General features: G+C 38.1%; 1 protein-coding gene across 1 annotated transcript in view; it reads left to right on the top strand.

Annotated features, from left to right (window-relative positions):
* Positions 1 to 8,780: 8,780 nt before the first annotated feature.
* GABRA4 (gamma-aminobutyric acid (GABA) A receptor, alpha 4) overlaps positions 8,781 to 21,010 on the top strand; it is a gene marked incomplete at its 5' end in the record, with an annotated part of 29,030 nt that continues 16,800 nt past the window's right edge. The window contains 6 exons of the mRNA XM_010181894.1: positions 8,781 to 8,848; positions 11,852 to 12,072; positions 12,176 to 12,258; positions 14,046 to 14,189; positions 15,564 to 15,716; positions 20,375 to 20,634. Coding sequence (XP_010180196.1) covers positions 8,781 to 8,848; positions 11,852 to 12,072; positions 12,176 to 12,258; positions 14,046 to 14,189; positions 15,564 to 15,716; positions 20,375 to 20,634 — 929 coding nt within the window. The remainder of the gene's footprint in view (positions 8,849 to 11,851; positions 12,073 to 12,175; positions 12,259 to 14,045; positions 14,190 to 15,563; positions 15,717 to 20,374; positions 20,635 to 21,010) is intronic.

Here is a 21,010-nt window from a genome sequence, read left to right as displayed (position 1 = left end):
TGCTACAGATCGGGTCGTAAGAGAAACTAGTGTACTTTTACCAGCCTAAGAGGTTAGGTCTTTTCTGGGTTCTGTTGCACTAGTTAGGGAAAAGCAGAGCTCAGGTGCCTGAGCACTCCAGTTGTTTCCCACAGTTGCTCAAATTCCAGCTTTGATTTAGAAGTAGTAGACTTAATTGCTGTATAGGAATTATAAGTGGAGGAGTCTTGAGCAGGAGCCTTCACCTGTGCTCTGCATGTGGGAATTTTGTGCCCCTTCCATGCCCCAGGCTGTTAAGATGCAGTTTTGTGCTGCTGAAGAAGCACCCAGACTTGCTGTTTTCTGTTGGTTTTGGTGTTATTTAGTAGGGACTTGAAATAAAAAATCATTAGGACCTACATGAATTAAAAGTTTATTTTGTAATCTGGAATGAAGATATTAAAAATACAGATTTGAAAGTAAAAAAAAATGTTTAAAAAGAAATGTTGCAACCCTTCTTGTGATGCACAAAGCTATAATGAACATTTTATGGGCTGCTTTCTATGGAGGATTGAATGAGATCCTTGTATACGTTTATGTTGCAAGATACTTTCTTCCTCCTCTCCAAGTACCTTTTTCATACACATGATCCATCTACAGTGACATATATGCCAACACGTTCCCCACATGCTGCCCTATCGAGTGCTCGCATGCATGATCGGGATTGTTGAAGGACAGCACCTGGCATCGTTGATCACTCCTTTACTATTTTGAGTGTATGGAATAAATGAGGCCTTCCATAAGTTATCTTGCACATAAGGTGAGAAGGAAGCTAAATTTATTGGCACCCAGAGGAATCATTGGGAACTGGTAGCCTTTTGCAATTTATTCTCTGCGGAGAGGTTACAGACACTTCTGCACGCGTACAAGAGATGTGCTATGTTTGGCATCATTTTAGGTTGAATGCCAACTAATTAGTCATCTAGCAAAGATGCTTTATGAGCATTATCAGATTTCCAAAATTAAAACAACTACTAAATATGTAGTATGACATACAATTTCTGTTGATTTTTATTTTAATACAGTTGTCCTTTGCAGGATATTTTGCAAGAGTAGATCTTTTTCCCCAGTCAGTGTTGCAGACTTTCAATAAAGTGCTACCAAGGAGAAAAAGTTCATTGCTTCTCCTTGAACTTTTATAACGGCAATATTAAAGGAAATGATAGAGGGAGAGAAAAACCTCTCCGATTTCAGCCTGGGAAAAACACTTCTGGGTGAATATTTCACAGAATGGTTATTATATTGGTTCTTTCTTCTTCCTTCCTTACAACACCTAAACCACTCATCTTTGAGTTTTGAACTTCTAAGTAAAACATGGGTAAAAAATGCTTTATTTTTGAAAATGATGCCTGCCTCCCTAACTTCTTATAGCAAAAGTTATCTTCACCTGATTTGACAAGAACAACTTTAGAAAACAACAAACAACCCAAAACCAACAGAGAAATGAATTTTCTGCAATTGGTCAGATTTGACTTTTTCACGTAACTCAGAGTAACAACTATGGATTACTTATTAAAATATACATTATCCAAATCAAGTATTCCCTATCTTTTTTTTCTGCTAAATCTTTATGACAAATGGGACTTGCATCTTAAAAGTGGGTCATTCACTAGTTTATAGCATAGCAAAGAAAATGTCAGAAGGGATAGAAATATTTGGAGATAGGAAGTAGAGTGTGTTTTGGTAGTGTTAAAACTACATCAGTTTCTGGTGCACAGCACAATATTTATTTTTGTTTTATTCTTGAAGCTGATTCACAATCAAGTTTTCACGTGATTTGAAATGAAATGAAGATTTATTTTAAGAACAAAAGGCCGCACTGAGGTCTGACTGATGCCGATTTTAAACTTCAAATCAATGAAAACATTCCTAATTCTGGTGCAAACGGTGTTTAAAATCAGACTTGGAGAGGTAGCCCAATTCTGAATTCTGCTGACATCTTCCAGATTTGCCTCAAATAACAATTCATGGAGATTTTCTGTATGCAGAACAAAGTAGATTTTTGAGATTTCCTAAAACTGGATTCAAATTCTCCACACTATGATTAATTAGCACAATTTTTAGTAGTTATGAAGCAGAAGTTAAATCGCCTGATCATGCTTACAGACATGGAAATGGTTTCAGGAGGGTTTTGATCCTCAACAGAGTATATGGAAGCATGCCTTGGTACTTCTTATGCAGTGTCATGGCGTATGTTGAGGGTTCATAGAAGAACTAAGTCCCAAGTGACTTTATTGACGCATTGCATTACATACTTTATGAAAGGATTTTAAAAACCTAAAAAGTTGCTGTCACTTACTGTGCACTGTGAAGTTTGGTAGTGTAATAAACAAACCCAGAAGGGTTTATGAAAAAGGTTATTAAAGACCACTTAAGTGAAAGTTCCCATGAAGGTTGGGGAGTGGAGGGGAGGGGATCTAAAGAAGCAAGAGAGAAGCAGAGATTTCACCTAGAAATTCAGTGAAACAAAGCAGAATGAGCAGTTTCATGTAGGAAAGAAAAAAAAAAACGCAAGTGCTGTCAGGAAGACTTTAAGTGCGTAAGAGTTTTGGATTTCAGTAGAGAGAAGGTATTTAGGGACTAATGAATAAAGTAATGCTGTATGATGTTTGAAAATAGTGTGATGGAAATGAAGTCAATTCCATTCCCAACACTAGATGCTCCATTTTATCATTATCCTGAATTTGAGAACACAATTTATAATTCATATGGGTTTCCTGGTCAAAACCATTTTATAAGAACAGAGTGTTTACGGAAGCCATTTGTAGTGTGATTAATTAAAAGCATTATCTGCTGGAAAACTTTAAGAGTTTTACCACAGTGCTATTTTGATTGAGCTGTAAAACTTCGAAGCAAAAGAATTTCTAGTTAGACCCTGACTCCAATTTTCATCTGCTTTTAAAAATTTTGTGTATGACACAAAGGAAAACTATAGAAAGTTGCAAAAACTGGATTTTCTCTGACTATCTACTTGTTAACTTTCTATCAGTGATTAGTTTTAAAGTGAAGGTAGAAGTCCAGAGACTTTTTGGAAGGAGCATTATTAGCTTGAAGTAAAAGGCCTGGGTCTGATTTGCCATTTTAAACACTTGCATGGTTTCAGACTTTACCTGAGCAACTCTTGTCCTAAGTAAGGGCTTGCAAGATCTGATTCAAACCTGTATTGGATTGTAACTTTGAACACTGTAACCGTGTCTTTGAAACTTTAATGATACAGTAACTCATCATGCTTCAGCCTGCACTTAGGGAAGTAAGGAATGGAGAGACTAAAGCTGGTGAGGACAACATCACTGTGTGCTGTCACATATCTGCTAATTTTAATGAATTGTGCCTTTTAGAGAACACCTCATCTCTGGTGTCTTGGTGTCTGGCCAATTGTATGGCCAGACCAAAGAAAGAAGATGGTGTGTGACTTGCCTCTTGCCCAAGGCTATTAATTTGACTGTGAAACCTGCTGACATTAGCTCTGAACAAGCTGATGGTATCACCCACAGCATGTTACTGGCTCATGTGGTGTGGTTGCCCATTGGTTGGTGAAAGCTGGGGTGAGCTCTGCTCTTGAGCTGTGTTTGTGTGGAATAGAGTCTGGCATGAACTGCAAGTCTCACTGTTGGCTAGTGAGATGGTGATAGCTCTGTTGCTTTCTGTTTGGAAGTTGCCATGAACACTGGCTCATGAGTAGAAGGAATAGAACCATGTTCATTGATTTTCCTTTTTTAATTTTTTGTTGTGTTTTCATATTCTTTCTCATGGTCTCATACCAGTGAAAGTGCAGCTGAGTACTTGATGGAAATGGCCATCATCTTGCCCTTCTAGGCTGTGTGATGTTCGGCTGATGAACAGCATTTCTGAAGAGTTTCATTTCCTGTCAATGCAGGAGGAGTGACTATAGTCACAAAATAAACACAGAACAGATTTAAAAAGCAAAGACAATTTTCTGTTTTTAGAGAAAAGAAAAATATCTAGATGATTAACTGCCCTTATTAGGAACTCATCTATTGCTTAGCATAATAGATATTGTAATTTATTTTTATTTTTTAGATTACAAATGGACTTGAAGTGAGCATTGTAAAGTGAAGTTGATCTTTTTTTTCAGGCAGTTGTCTAGTCTTCCTCAGCTGGTGAGAGTAGATGACTCAAAGGCTTAACAGGATATGGTGTTAGATACCTGTAGTGGACTGATTTGAATTCGGCCCAGGTTAGTAATGCTTGAAGTCACTGCCATCTGTCTGTTTTTCAGTGACCTGTATAAAATTAGCTCATATTCTTAGTCCAGTTCTTAGTAGACAGGTGTCCACATCATGAAAACTGGCACCAGTTTCAAGCTTGTTGGCTGTCTCAGCAGAGATTGCTGATGAGCAGGCAAAGAAACAGTAATCGCCTCATTTCTGCAGGTATGCTTTTCCCTTTTCAGGGTTCAGACATGCTAATCGATGAACATACGTAGAGATAGAAGTTATTGTGTGCTGTTACGTTTCTAGTATTTGTCTTTTGGTAGGGAATGTAGCCCGTGTATTTGAATTCTACATTAATTAAAAAAAAATGCCTTACCTAGTTGTTCGTTTCCTAACAGAAATCTTACATATAGAAGGTGTCCTCAGCAGTTCTTTCTGATAGAATGAAACAAGAGGTTGTGCTTCATATGATGGCTTTTTTCCCCCCCCCCTTCACTTAAAAGATATCAACCCAATTCAGGCAGCAAGAATTTGGAAAGCACCAAATCTTTCACATGTAGTTATGTTAAAAAAAAAATCTGTAGCAACTGCTTTTTTTTTTTTAATGTAGCTGTAGGAACTGATGTAATATAATTTCATGTAGTTTTTGTATTGTGGGACTGTTCTCATAATAGCAGCAATAACTGCACTTAGCATTTAAATTGTACTTTGTATGTTGAAACCGTGGTACAGACTCCTGTGCTAATGTTCCTGGTAGGTTGCATGACTCTTGATGGCAAAAATTTGCAAGATACAGAAAGCCTGTTCAGGATTTGACTGTTTACATACAGTGGAGATCTCTGCAATGACAGTTGCCTATGGAAACGCAGGGATAATGGAGCCCAAAGTCTTCTGCTGGGAGCTGTGTTGCAGCTCAACCCATATGTTGGCATAAAATGCATGGGAGAGCTGTCTTATGTTCCACTTCACAGGGTTAGGGCCTGGCATCGCTTCTTCAACCCACATGCAACATCTCTATCTAACACTGAACTATTCTGGCTTTTTGCAGGGGTTGCTTTTAATCCTGCCTGAGCTTCTTTAAAGTATATTATCTTGCAAGCAGTGATTCAGACTTAGCTGTTCCCACTGCAGTGTGTAGGACTCTCCTCCTCTTTCATTGACATAAAAATACACACCAGTATGTTATAAATAGTTCTTCAGTGTTCCTGAAGATTTATGGTGGATAAATCCTTTCTGAACATCCATTGAGAGAGAAGCCCAAATGGTCATATCTAAAGTTAATTGGCCTTCTTACAACTTGCTGCGTTTTATTGCCAGTAATAGAGTGTTAAGGATTCTAATAGGATCTTCTGCTTGCAGAGCCCGATTTGATTAAGTAGTGCAACACAGTCATTTCAGAGGACTCCTTAAATCACCAGTAAAAGTAGGTTAGGTGACTACAGATCACCTCCTCATTGACAGGAATTCCCACGATTAATAATAGTTTTTTTTTAAGAAGTGCAGCATGATTCACTATTTGTACCCCTGCTATTGTTACTAACTGGAGTGATGTTTTCTTCTAGAACAAGAAGAATAAGGGATAGGTTTTGATATCGCCATAGATACTCCTGGGTTGGCATTAAGTACTGGGATGTGCTAGAAAATCCAAGGTTTGGCTTTAACAGTTGCGAACTGACAAAGTAGGTGGAACAGGTGGAGCACGACAGGGCTGCAATTGGAGAAAAAGCATTAGGGAGATAATCAGCTTCATCGTCCCTTGCTGCTGTCTTCACTCCTACCAAACATCTTCATGTTTGTCTGAGATTTTGGATGCAAAGCAAGGATTTGCACATCAGTACTAACTGGGATAAGTGTTATTATGCCTAAAATATTTCTAGATCCTCATTCATCTGCCATTTTCTAGTGGCCTTAAAATATGATTTTAACATTTGCTTTGTCTCTGTACTGCTATCATGTCAGGCAAGCAACAAAAAGTAAACTTAAATTTCAGCCTTATTTTATGATTTCATTGCTGTCCTGCTTCCTTCTTTCTCATGAGTTCTACTAATAAATAAAGGTTTGAGAGCAGAATAGGAGTTACTGAAGAATGAACTCGAGCATACATTTTGTCCTGTGCTACTGGTATAGGATTTCTAATAGCATTAAATCATAGGCTTGCTGATTTGGAGATTAGCTTCTTGGTCTTAGCTCTCTTTTCTGAGAAACTCCAAATAAAAATAAACTTGCTAAAAACCTCTGAACACTTATTGCCCATGAAACTCTGATCATTTAATAAAACAAAAGAAATCAATGCCTGAGGAGAAGCAGCTCATGCCTGTGGAAAAAAATTATCCCTTTGCCTAATTTGATATGATTGTAAAATTGCAGTGTTCTGAGAGCTAAAGAAAAGAAGATATCACCAGAGGAAAGCAGTTGCAGGTTTGGGTTTTTTTTTTTTTAGGAATATTTCTATTTAGTTTCTTAGAACTAACAAATAAAGGAGTTCCTGAAAGGAATTCAGGATCTGAGAGCAATATTCAGTGTTCTTTTATTACTGAGTAACAGAAACTAATTCCTACATTTTCTTATTAAAGCTATGTGGGAAAACTACTTTTTCATTTCTATAGAACTTCAATTTCAGAAACATTTCAGGTTCAGGTGGAATAAATATTTATATATTTAAACCAACCCTAGATTCATTATAGTCTTGTGATTATGGGAGGTCAGATAGGATTGGGTCTTTTCTATATCCATGTACAAGTATGATTGGGCTTTTCTCCCCGATTTTCTAGTGCTGCAGACAAATGTCTTCACTTCCAGTATCTTGACAGCTCTAGTAAGAGTTCTTCTAGTCTCCTGGAGCTCTTCTGCTCTCTAGAAATTACTATGTTCAGGAAATGTCATTGGACTATCTTGTCAGTAAAATGAGTGGTCTAACCACTCATGGATTTCTGTGGCCTCATGAACACTTCCTTATTTGTAGAAAGGGGAGCAGCTTCCATTTGACACATTTAGAGAACAACTCACCGCAAAACAAACAGCATGGCATGAAAGTGTGTTGTCTGGAACTTGGGAGTTTCTTCTTCAAACCTCTTCTAGACAGACATACCGAACTATTCAACTTTCCAGGGACCGCTGAGCTACCAACTGTTGCAGGGTGAATTTTCTTTAGATTTTTTCTTTAAAAAATGTTGTCCTGTGAATCTGTTAACTTTCAGCAAAGTTGTGGGTTTTTTTGATATTTAGCTAAAATTTTTTAGTTGTTCTCTACGTAAATTGCAGGCTGTTAAGTGAAATAATTTTACATAGTTTTATTTTACTTTTTTTTCATGGTTTGACATTTGGTGCAAAAAGTATATGTTCCCCATTTTCCAGTTGCTTATTTCTGTTTCTCCTTTTAACATTTGATTCAGTGACATCTGTGAACAGTAATTTTAAAAAAAAATTATTTTCTTTGTTAGCAGGACATATTCTTCTGCTGCTAACAGCCTTAAGTCTTTCCTCCTTTTGTATTTAGAAAGCAAATACTATGATAAAGCCTGAATTAACAAACTTGAGCCTCAACGTTAACAAGCTCTACACTTACTCTCTTTAGAAACTTGAGTTTTAAGGGTTTAGAAACTGTGAATTTGTAGATCATATGTTTTTTACAAACAGATACCATTTGGTAAGACCTTCAGTAAATTTTTATTTTTTTTTAAATTTACAACATGAGTTAATTACCTGAATTAAACCATTAGCTAGTGCTTTGATCACAGAATCATCATAATCACTGGTAATGATTAACAGCTTTCTAGCCTTTTGTCTCAAGAACAGACCTAAATCCCAGTGAAATTAGTTAGTGCACATGTTCTTTGGTTTAAAAGGGAACTGTAGAGTGAATGCCCATATGAATTCAAGGTATTTTTTCCTGTAGTAAAGGAAATGAAATGTTAAAATGAAACTGCCTTCTCTGATGGTTGCTATGTGGTACCCAGCTGTGAAATCGCAAGACTTCTACTTGGTGCACTGTTTTGAATAGTGCCCTAAGTATCACTATTTCTTTCAAGACTGGCTTTGTGGTAGCATCTAGACCTGTGTTCAGACCCTCAAAAATGCTGAGATACCCAACTTTTACTTTGATTGTTAGTATCAAAGTACTTAAGTGCATCTCAGGATATGGATGCAGATTTTGATACTGCAGTGCTAAATTGGCCAGTGCATGGCATGCTAATATCTGTAGTCCAGTTATTACCAGTAGGACCGAATGTCAGTAATTAATGCGTTGGGGAATGTGGATTTCCTGGATCTGGTGCTTGTTGTTAATTAGCATGGTGTTTTCAGTGAGCCTTCTATTTTTTTGGTATCTGTTTACTATCTGCTGAGCCAACATTGGCTTTCTGAATGGGGATTTACATGGAAATTCTGCTTTTGACTTACTTATGTGGTAAAGGTAATTGATCAATACTTGTTATTAGAGACTTATCTGAAATGATTTGTATTTTTATTTTGCTCTTGCTTATCCACAGAACCCTTAAAGCAATAACCGCTCACATGCCAGGATCATTTATGGGATTTGTTGACCTGCAAAATTCAAATTTTCTTGCTCACTTCCTTTTCATACATTAGGTCCTGTTACTGAAGTCAAAACAGATATATATGTCACCAGTTTTGGACCTGTTTCTGATGTAGAAATGGTATGTATTTCTGGGATTAAAATGTCATTTCCTGGTTCTGAGAAACTATTAACTGCAGTAAGGAGTGGATGCTTTATCTGTACTGTTCTGACAATCATGCAAAGTAGACAAGATTAGTAACAGCTTAATTTACAGGTTATAATTAGATACATCAGGCCTGATTCTGGTCCTACTTTCACTGGTTTTTGTCTGGTTTAAGGAATTAACTTCATAGGATTTAAAACAGACTTCAGCAGTGTAGAGGCATAATCAGGCCTTGTGGGAAGTGTTTAAGTCAGTCTACCATAGGGAAAATGTGTAATATCTCTGAAATTGCTTTTCCTTTCCGAGATTTGTGTTACTCTCAGGTGAATAATTATTACATCATTTCACAAATACTTGTTGATGTTTTCATTTCATATGAATGCCCTTTTCTGATCTCTGTGTCCCTTTTAGCATCACTTTCAGCAAATGTTTGATAAGAGTTTTCATAAATATCTGCAGAAACTGAATGCCAAAGTGATGTGCATAAAATAGTCACAGAAGGGAAATGCTACATTTGCATGCACTGTTATTTTTGCATGAATGGCATCTGCATTCATGTGAGGTCAAATCCAGCATAACTCTCATCAACTTCTATAGACTAGTGGTATACCCTTAAATCACACAATAGTTTCTCTTTTTATGAAATATCCAAGAAATCACATGAAAGTAACACAGCCATATGTGCTAAACTCAACTTCTTTAAGGGAAAAGCAGTTGTAGGGTGGTAACTTTCTTCCAATACAGCGCTGCCATGCACTGTATGGTTCACCTGATTTGGTTCTATCATGTGGTAGTAGAGGTTCTCCTCCCCCTCTACTCTGCCCTGGTGAGACCGCATCTGGAATATTGTGTCCAGTTCTGGGCCCCTCAGTACAAGAAGGACAGGGAACTGCTGGAGAGAGTCCAGCGTAGGGCTACAAAGATGATTAAGGGAGTGGAGCATCTCCCTTATGAGGAGCGGCTGAGGGAGCTGGGTCTCTTTAGTTTGCAGAAGAGGAGACTGAGGGGAGACCTCATTCATGTTTATAAATATTTAAAGGGTGAGTGTCACGAGGATGGAGCCAGGCTCTTCTCGGTGACAAACAATGATAGGACAAGGGGTAATGGGCACAAGCTGGAACACAGGAGGTTCCACTTAAATTTGAGAAGAAACTTCTTCTCAGTGAGGGTGACAGAGCACTGGAACAGGCTGCCCAGAGAGGTTGTGGAGTCTCCTTCTCTGGAGACATTCAAAACCCGCCTGGACGCCTTCCTGTGTAACCTCATCTAGGTGTTCCTGCTCCGGCAGGGGGATTGGACTAGATGATCTTTTGAGGTCCCTTCCAATCCCTAACGTTCTGTGATTCTGTGATGTGGAAAGGTATGTGATAGCAAGATATTTTTTCACAGACTAGATTGACAACAGCAGTTTCAAGTTGAAATGCATCTTTACCCCTTCAATGGTTGTCATGTACAGAATGATGCTGTTCAGTGTGACAAGGGGTACAAGAATCTGGTCCCAAGAAAATTAGTAATGTATGCCTCAAATATGAAATGAGGGCTGCATGGCATCTCTCGGGTTTCGTTGAAGCATTTGTCATAGTACCAGGTCAGAAATTATTAGTTACATTGAAGAAGGCAGGAGTGAGAACATGGTCTGAAGGTAGGTAAGGAACTGGCAAAAGGAGAGTTTATAGGAGATGTTTCCCCTTTCATTATTAGGGATTAGTTAGGAGGTTATTCAGGGATCCAGGAATTGGTTTTGGAATAATTTTTGGTTAATGTATCCATTAGTGACCCAGTGTAATCTGAATGTGGCTGCACTCATAAAACTCACTGAAACATCAAAGTGTGATATAGTCTCAGTACAGCAGATGATCACAATGTCTTTTTAGAGCTGGATTACTTTGGTACCCAGTGTAAAGAAAAGGGTTGAAATCTTAAATTACAAAATCTGTCATACAGAAGCTAATAACAGAAAGTGCTACTTGTGAACTGTGAAGTCACCAGCAAGAAATGATGCTACAAAAGAGACTTCTTATAGATTAACTTTGAACCTCAGTGAAGGATGCGGCCATGGAAATGAAAACAGATCTAATTTTAAGGTGCATTACACTAGTAGACATCCCTCCATGCCCATGCGAATAGATAAGGCCATACAAGAAATTGCAATAGTAACATTATGCAGAAGAGTTTGAAATAAAGTCAGAAAACATTGTTTGAGCTAACAACAAAATCACAGCTGTAAGTTAGAAAGGACTTAAAGCTTTCTGTGTTATGTTTTAAAAAGCCACATGATGCTTTTTTTGTTAAATGCTTTAGCTTCCCAAGATGAGAAATGCATTCTTTTGTCCATTCATTCACATATGATTTTTCATGATGTGCCTGTGTCTGCAATTCTGCAGTTGTTTGCATGTTTTCTTTGGATCATCTAAATGGCTTTTCTGAAGAAGTTAATGGGATAGTTATGTAGTTAAATAAAAGTGTGTGTATATGCACATTTATCCATGTTTTGTGGGCATGGCAAAGGAAATATTTAGCTTTCCTCACTTAAAAGCTCACCTTCCATCAGTTGAAATTAAATTTTCTTTCCTGACTTTAAAGTGTAAATAATTGCTTGTCCTAATGTTTTTAATTTATCCAGCAGCAGAAAATCCATGGATATCTTTTCTTTCAAAATCTGTTGACACTTATTGTCAGAGATCATTTTGTTTCCAGTTATATGCTTGACTACAAATTCAGTTGCCTGCTTCCTGCAACCTAATTAGATTAATTACTTCTTAACGATTAAATATGTGTAGCAATTTATTGATATGACTAATGTGGGGAATTAAGCTATTAAGAAGTATGCAACACACTTTAATTGGGGGAAATATATTTGTGTAGTGGACTTAGCATTTTCTTTACTACTAATTTCTTTACTCCTGAGGGATTTCTGTATTCTACAGGAAACACTTATATATGCACATGTGATCTTTGTTTTTCTGCAATTTAATACAGGAGTATACAATGGATGTCTTCTTCCGTCAGACATGGGTAGACAAAAGATTAAAATATGATGGCCCTATTGAAATTTTAAGACTTAACAACTTGATGGTTTCGAAGGTGTGGACTCCTGACACTTTCTTCAGGAATGGGAAAAAGTCTGTTGCACATAATATGACAGCCCCAAATAAACTCTTCAGAATAATGAGAAATGGCACCATCCTGTACACAATGAGGTATGTAACTTGTTTGTTCGGCTTCTTACAATTACTGTATGCAAAAAGTTATACTGCCTAGACAAAATGGCAACCAGAGACTATTTAATTTGTTCCATTATAGGCTTACAATAAGTGCAGAGTGTCCCATGAGATTAGTGGATTTTCCCATGGATGGTCATGCTTGTCCTCTCAAATTTGGGAGTTGTAAGTTGCAATTATGACATTTCTTGTAACTACAGAATTTAAATAGTAGTAGATTTTGAACAATTACTAAACTTTTTGTATATTAGTCTTGATACACAATCCTTATGCAGACAAAACTCCTGTTAATTTCCTTGAGAATTTTATTTAAGGTCTGAAAAATTAAACCCAGGCAGAGAGTTGAAAAGCAAGCTGTGATTCAGCTGTTATGTTAAACCCCACTATTCTGGCTACACATTTGCTTGAAAATATGTAGTTTTTCTTGGTTCTTAGGGAAGAACTGGATACTCAGTGAAGCGAGAGATTCTCTAGAGAAGACAAAGAAGGTGGGATCCATCTCACCTTACAACAGCCAGGTAAAAGGCACCCAGGGAAGCACATTGTTTGACTTAGTCTACAGTCAGTGGAGGCAAATTGACATCCTAAGTTAGATGTGTAGGTTATGAGTAAAGATTTGATCTTTAGTTGTATTTGTCTGTCTCCAATCCCCTGTCCTGTAATGGGAGTCTGCATGACAATTTTAGTCTAGAGAAACAGTTTTTACACTGCTGAGAGGAATCTTAGTGCAGGTGACTTTCCCTCTGTGCTTTGAAATCAGATGTAGATTTTTGGATAATCTCCAAACTTTGTCTAGAAGGAACATTTTGGGATGCACTGCATAGCAATCAAGGGAGGTAGTTATGATTTCCTAACTTTAATCCTCAGCAGAGATCTCTGAGACTACTTGGGGATGGTTGATGCACTCCATTAATTATCTTACCACTTTTCTCAGTCCCTGGTTGCTGACGTCTCTGGTTTACACTCAGATGTAGTCAGTATTTGGACATTAATCTGTTTCCTTTGACCCCAGAGCTCTGAAGTTAGAAATGGCTGGAAGCTACTCATAGTCTTTGCTTTGCATAAATTTAGCTTATCCAGCTGGATAGTTAAGCAGAAAGGGGATTTTAAAGACACTGTTCTGATCAGGTTTTTCATCCCTGTTATGGTGAGATTGAAGACCAGGTACTGCTAGAATTGGCTTTGGTATCAGCTGTGAGATAGGGGTGCTTCAATAGTGAGGGCTTCTCTACAGGCAAATTTCTTCAGGCAGAATCACCAACCAGCAGATATTGCACTTGACACTAATCTGATACCTTCCTCAGCAAAACGTGAAATAAGACATAGCTGTTTCAAGTGTAAGACTGATTTAATGTAATTTTAACAGGAGTTTGGGCTGTGTAGGGTTTGAATGCTAGCCCTGAGTTATGTCTTTTGTATTAAATGTAAAATGTTTCTTTGGGTGTGCTTATTTTTGGGCTCTTGTGAATTTTTTACTCACCTCTGGTTTCTGGCAAATATTTTAAACACAAGTTTAAAATAGTATAGTTTTTAGTATAATACAGTTTTTAGTATAATTATTCTTTTCTGTAAAGAAATGTACATCCAGTCTCCAAAATGTGTTCTCTTTATACATGCTCTTTTTTATATATTAGTATGTTTTAATGATAAAATTTTAGATAAAATTTTTAAACTATTTTAAAGATAAACTTTACATGCCCAATAAGGGCTGATCCAGAAAGAACTTGTGTTTAAACTTCACATTCAAATGTGAAGCGAATCTGTGTGTGACACTTGGCATATAACCCTATGACATTGTCCTCCAAGGGTGGCATTTGGGGATAACTTAATGGAAAGGGTACCTTCTAAAGTTGTTAGTGTGAGTCTTGCTGTTCGATTTCATTAGGTTTGGATTGGGCTGTTAGTGAAGTGTGAGAAGTTTCCTATTTATGTAAACTGATGCTGTGTTGTAGATGCTTATCCAAAGAGTGAAATGATTTATACCTGGACAAAAGGACCTGAGAAGTCAGTGGAAGTTCCAGAGGAGTCTTCCAGTTTAGTTCAGTATGACCTCCTTGGGCATACTGTATCCACTGAAACCATTAAATCTATTACAGGTAGGAATCTCATCAGTAAAAATCAACTTGAGGTAAAGCTAACCCTGTAACATTGCCCAAGGCTTTTTTTCTTTCATTCCTGCAAAGTATTTTCCTGAATGGCATAGGGTATATATTAAGGGCTGAGAGCATAAATCTGAATTAGTTTTCTGTCCTTCACATTTACATTTGCAGATTCATTACAGTAGATTGCGACGGTCTTTCAGAGAGCTAGAATGAGATCGTTACTCCAAGGGACAAAATGAGTATTTAATCACTGCTTAAAATGCAGTTTGAAGAGTCAAGAGGATGCCTGGGTGAGGAAGTAATTTCTCAGCACTGTATCCACATTATGTGCAAAAGACTTCCTTTGTTTGGCGGTGCAAACAGCTCGGGATAGAAGTACAGCATACAGAATGGGTTATTAAAGCCATAAAAACCCTCTAGTCAAATAAGGATAGGCACAAATGCATTAGTCACAATAGATACTTGTGCTGATTTGTGCTGTAAGAAATAAGGCAAATGGCAACTACAGGCATCTGAAATGAGTGAAGTATCACTGATGAGCAATGTGGTGATAAACAAGGATATTCTCAAAATATTTTTAAAATTTGGAATAATTTTCTAAGCATCAGCAAGTTTGTGTGTTATGAGATGATCAAAATGAAAGAGATAAAGCAAATGTATATGAGGTATAGCTTTTGTTTTTCTCAAAGATAAAGCAGTGTTGTACAATACACTAGAAATTTAATTCTCAGTGTGTTATTATGAATTAACAACAGAATTTCCTTACTGTCCCCAAAATGCTCATTCTGTAGTGTTTTATTTAGATGCTTTTTCAGTCTGTGGTAGAACTGCAATTTTTTAGTATGAATGATGGCATTTTAGATGAACTTACAGAATTTTTAATTGTTGATAATGATTTTTGCATTTGTTTCATTACCATAAAAAAAAAGTAAAATGTAAGAAGTTGAGATGCTTCCATACCATTTAATGTGCGACGTTGTTATTTGGCAGGTAGGTACCACAATGTTCTGAATACTATGGTAGGTAGATAGCTTGTGTCGTGAGACTCTTTTTCTTCAACAGATGCCAAAAGAATTTTTAAAATCATGCTTATATTGTAAAATGTAATCAGTACTAGCTGTGCATTTATAGTATTTTTGATAGCAGCTTCAGAATAGCACTGCAAGGACCTACAACTTCCAGAATTTTTTGTTTAAAACATTCATTCGTGTTTGTTTCCAGGGAACATATTTTTCCATACGTGTTAAGTGGTATGAATAGTATTGTCTTAAACATTCCTAGCTGACAGTCTGAAACAGTTGTTCTGCAACACAAATGTTAGGCACAGTCATAAAAATATTTTCTTCTTTGTTTTTTCTTTTTTTCTAGGTGAATATATTGTTATGACAGTTTACTTCCACCTCAGACGGAAAATGGGTTATTTTATGATTCAGACCTATATCCCATGCATTATGACCGTGATCCTTTCTCAAGTTTCATTTTGGATAAATAAGGAATCTGTTCCAGCTAGAACTGTATTTGGTAATTATTTCCCTTCCCCCCCCCTCCCCCCCATGCTTCCTTTTTTATTTACTTTAACTAGAATAGGCCTTTTCAGTTCATTGGTGTATACTGCTTCGGTACTAGTGCAGAGACAAGGGAATAATGTAAATTCTGAGGAATTTTTGCTATCAATGAATGAAGAATATTGTTACATGAATTCTTGAAATCTCAAGAGAAACTTGGGATATTTAACTAGACGGGTGATACAGTTGCCTGTGGCAAATTGGGGGTACATCTGTGGGGATTCCCTCTATGACAAAGTGACCTGCTTAGTGGATGAAAGGAGTGCTGTAGATGTAGGGTGCTTGGACTTTAGTAAAGCCTTTGACAGTTTCCCACAGCATTCTGCTGGAGAAACTGGCCGTCCATAGCCTGGACAGGCATACTTGTTGCTGAGCAAAAAACTGGCTTTATGGCTGGGCCCAAAGAGTGGTGGTGAATGGAGTTAAATCCAGTTGGAGGCCAGTCACAAGTGGTTTTCGTCTTGGTGCTGTGTTGGGGCCAGTTCTGTTTAACATCTTTATGAATGACATGGATGAGGAGATTGAGTGCTCCCTCGGTAAGTTTGCAGACAACACCAAAATGGGTGGAAGTGTTGATCTGCTCAAGGATAGGAAGACCCTACAGAGGGACCTGAATAGGCTGGATCGATGGGCTGCAGCCAGTTGTATGATGTTTGACAAGGCCAAGTGCTGAATCCCACACTTGGGTCACAGCAACCCCGTGCAGCGCTTCAGGCTTGGGAATGAGTGGCTGGAAAGCTGCATGGTGGAAAAGTGCATTGAGGTCCTGGTTGACAACTGACTGAATATGAGCCAGCATTGTGCCCAGGTGGCCAAGAAGGCCAACAGCATCCTGGCCTGTATCAAAAACTGTGTGACCAGCAGGACCAGGGAAGTGATTGTGCGCCTGTACTCGGCATTGATAAGGCTGCACCTCGACTACTGCGTTCAGTTTTGGGCCCCTCACTACAGGAAGGACTTTGAGGCACTGGAGTAGGTCTCATGGAAGGGCAGTGAAGGAATGGGCTGCCCAGGGAAAGTAGTCAAGTCACCATCCCTGGAGGTATTTAAAAGACAGGTAGATGTGGTGCTTAGACACCTGGTTTAGTAGTGGACAGGTTATGACTGGACTCAGTGATGTTACAGGTCTTTTTCAACCAAATGATTCTATGATTCTACTCGCTTGGAGGAGCAAACTGAGAAGACCTGGGCCTGAATAATCCAGTCAAGTCCTTAAACTACATCCAGAGCAGTTTTTTCCTCCAGTGGACAGTAACATAATTACGTGAACTCACACCCTCTAAAATCCTTTCAAAATAATTGATTGGAAGTGTGCGAGATGTGCAGGTGCCTTTTTACAAGGTATCTGTGTCATTAGTGGGGGCTTGCTATGAGTAAGGCTTAGATCCTGTAATTTCATGTTTAGTGCTCTTCCCTCCTTTCTGTCGTTGCCATTATGAAAATGAATTAAAAAAATGAAATTATCGAAAGATATTAAAATTGCCCTCATCAAAATACAGCTTGAATGAGATGCTACAGTGAACTCTGAAAATAAAAAACAAAAAAGCTTCTGTGGAAGTCGTGGCGTAAGCAATTAAATGGAAATACGGATCCTAACAAAGTAGGAGGACAAAAACATTTTTAAAAGCAGTCTTTATAGAGCCATGTCTTGACTTTATAATGTACTGTAGTCTAGCGTAGGACTAATTAGGAAGAGAGTGTTCTACAGAAAAGTATTTCTATAGATAGATAGATGCTGGCAAGAGCGATAGGAATTCATGTTTCTACATGATGGCCATTCGGACGTGTAAGCAGTCTGAATACTATTTACTATCACAAATTAGGGATGATTAATGATTAGTTATAGGACGAGCAACCTGTAAACCTAATAAGAACCCCACTAGCTTTCAACTCAGGCATTACATTAGGCAAACTAGTGTATCACTTCTCATGCCTTTGCAGTGATGTTGAAAAATGGCACTTTGTTTTGAAGGGAATATTGCCATGAGCTAAAAAGGCAGAATCTGTATTTACAGAAAAAACGTAATAACTGAAAATGTACAAATTACAGAGTAATAGATGTAATGTGTGTCAATACAGCCATATGTGAAGCTGAAAACAAGTAATAATAATGAAGTTTGGATATCCAATAAATTACAGATAAGTCTCTGAAATACCTTTGAAAGCAAGTGGCTTAAAGTATGGCTAAAAGTGTCTCTTCAGTTTTTTTACAAACTCCAAAGGAACCCTGTTTTCTAAAGGTTTTCTTAAAACAAGATGGAAATGTTGCAGGCGAGAGATAGGAATGAAGCCAGAATAGCGGCTATTGCACCAACTTTTTAGAGGAATTGTCTGAATAAGCTAACCAAGAGGTCCTTCCATTAGACCCTGCATGATTAGGGAAAACTTGGCAAAAGTAGCAAAGAATACACAAGGAACTGAGGCACATCAGATTTTGATTTCTGCAGTCTGAGCTTCAGACACCTGAATCTGGCGATTGTGCGAGAATGGTGTTTCTTAGAGGAAACACAACAGTAATTTTCAAGCAGGTTTTAAAAAATAATTTTACTATTAAAATACTATTAATATGTTTTTATATGGTTACATGCATTTCCAATCAGAAGCTTGCAAATATTTAGCTCTGGGTAATTATGGTTCACGTGTATATATATTTTATTACCAGAAAGTGGCTCCCTACCCTGTAAATCCCTATGGCATATATCCAAGGGCAGTTACAGTAGCAACTGCATGTCTCCCAGAAGAATGATTTAATAGGGGGAAACCCGATAAAGACTACGACAGTAAACTCATACTATCACAGCCTCTCCTCCTCCATGTACTTGGGGAATGATTGGTCATTAATAAGTCACATCACCCTATTCTTGCATCTCTTAAAAAAATGTCTTTAAAAAGACAAACTATTTGCTTGAAGTGAACAAAGGTAGAATCAGGAAGGACAAGGATGAAGCAGAGATGAGTCACTTCCAGGGAAAAAATAATCTACAATTTTTTGTAGATTTAAACATTTTCAGTGGTGTGTTTTTCGACACCTACCCACTGTAGAAGGTTTTGTGAGCATCTGTGTTTTTATCCAGCTAAGTTGGCTCAGGAGCCCCTGGCTCATCTCTGTAAGACTTCAAGTGTGCTCCAGTGTACCCAGCATGCCTCAGAACAGGCTAAAGGCCCTTGCTAGCACTCCAGTCCTCTAACCTTGGTGTGTTATCTCACAGCTTGCCACAGGCAAGCCTAGTACTATCGCCTTCCCACTTCAAGTCTAGTTTAAAGCTCTGTCACAGAGTCACAGAATCGTGAGCAAAGACCTTCTTTCCTCTTTGAGAAAGGTGAATCCCATCCAACACCATCAAGCCTGGTTCCATATAAACCATCCCATTATCGATAACCTGCCAATTGTGGTGGTGACACCAGCTACGGAGCCATGGATTAATAGACTGGGTGCATCTGTTTCTTCCAGTGTGGCTGCTAACAACTGAAAGGAGAGAGGAAAAAATAACCTGTGCTCCAGATCCCCTTGCCACCTATCCCAAGGCCCTGAAGTCTCTTGATTGCTAGAAAGTTTCCTAGTTACTTCCTTAACCTTGGCCCCAGAGAAACAGCAGACTTCCTTAAGAGGAGGGTCTGTCTGGCATATTGGACCCTCTGTTCCCCTCAGAAGGGAGTCATCTACAACTATAACCTGTCTTTTCTCCCTCATCGAGATGGTCATGATATGAGAGGTAGGACTTTCTGACCTTGGCAACACCTCTGGTGTAGATGGACCATCATCCACATCATCTGGCCATTTACTGGCCTTTCATATCCAGAGCTTCATACCTGTTGTACAGAGGCACCTAGGAAATAAGATGGGCAAAGAGTTTTGATTGCCACCCTGAGCATGGACTTGCCCTCTGTCTATTCACTCCTTTCCTTTAAGCTACAGCCTTCAGCCTGATGGCGGTAGGATACAAGATCCCCTTGATCTTGTTTTTTTTCTTGGGGCTGTTCCTGTTTCTGTCTCAGGGAGGGCAGAGCATGGTTCCACCAGTCTATCTCTTTCTCAGACTCTCTGATGCTTCTTAACTTTTTTGCTTCCTCTCGTTGCTCTGCCACTAGGCTGAGCAGGTAGATCTGCAAGTTTCCCTTAGCACCTAAATAATTTGCCATGACTTAATGGCACCTGGTTTATGAATGGGATCAGAGGAACAGACACAGAGTAATAGGTGGCATTCTGAACCCATTACAGGAAAAAATCATGTTTTTGTTGCAGTTTGAGGAGCACTCCCCTATTTGACAACTTAAGTTATGTTCAGATGTTTATAAAATAACATGTTGTAAGAAATTCTACTGAACTTGACATGATAAAAATATTAATGAAAGCTTCCACGTTTTCTTCATGTGAACTGTAGATGTTCTGCTAAAGTCATGGCTTTCCATGCCTCCTTAAAAAATTTAACTCTTTCATGTACAATGCTGCTTATAGATATATGGTGGTTCCCATGACTTAAATCTAATGCACTATTCACAAGCAGCAGAGAAAGAACTCCTAAGTGATTTAAAATTCTTTGTTTTAAGCTGCTTGCCTATTTTCACTTTGTTTTACTCCGATTACAAAAATGCTTTTGCTTTATTTCTTTGAAGGAATAACCACAGTGTTGACAATGACAACACTGAGCATCAGTGCAAGACATTCACTGCCAAAAGTATCCTATGCTACTGCCATGGACTGGTTCATAGCGGTCTGCTTTGCCTTTGTGTTCTCTGCTCTTATTGAGTTTGCTGCTGTCAACTATTTTACTAATATTCAAATGGAAAAAGCCAAAAGGAAGACAGTAAAATCCCTTCTTGAGTTTCCAGTTGCTCCAGTACAAAGAGAAAGAAGTACAGAAGAAATACTCACGGTACGTTTTCAGCTTATACAAATATTTTCTGTCTTTTTGGCAGTGTTTCTCAGTAAAAACAGGTTTTTAACTTCCTCCCAGGTTCCCTCTGAGCTAACGATGCAGTGTAAGTTAGCCTAATGCTACACTATATTCAATGATAAAAACCTGTAAAATGTGATTTAATTCTTACTTGCCTTACTGGATTAACTTGGGGGAGATGAGGAGGTTGTGTCCATCCATACCTGCAGTCTCTTCTGTATTTAGATGTGTTTTGGTAAAGGTCAGTTAGGAAGGGTACCTTTAGGAAACTTTCTTTCCCTTAGCACATTGATTCTGATTAGACTGGTTATACAGACCAAGATATTATGGATTATAAGGGCAGCATGTTAACTTA

Source organism: Mesitornis unicolor, unplaced genomic scaffold (genome assembly GCF_000695765.1).
Source record: "Mesitornis unicolor isolate BGI_N332 unplaced genomic scaffold, ASM69576v1 scaffold20493, whole genome shotgun sequence".
Lineage (NCBI taxonomy): Eukaryota > Metazoa > Chordata > Aves > Mesitornithiformes > Mesitornithidae > Mesitornis > Mesitornis unicolor.
The sequence above is the reverse complement of the archived record's forward strand: the minus strand, read 5'-3'. Positions and strand labels throughout refer to the sequence as shown.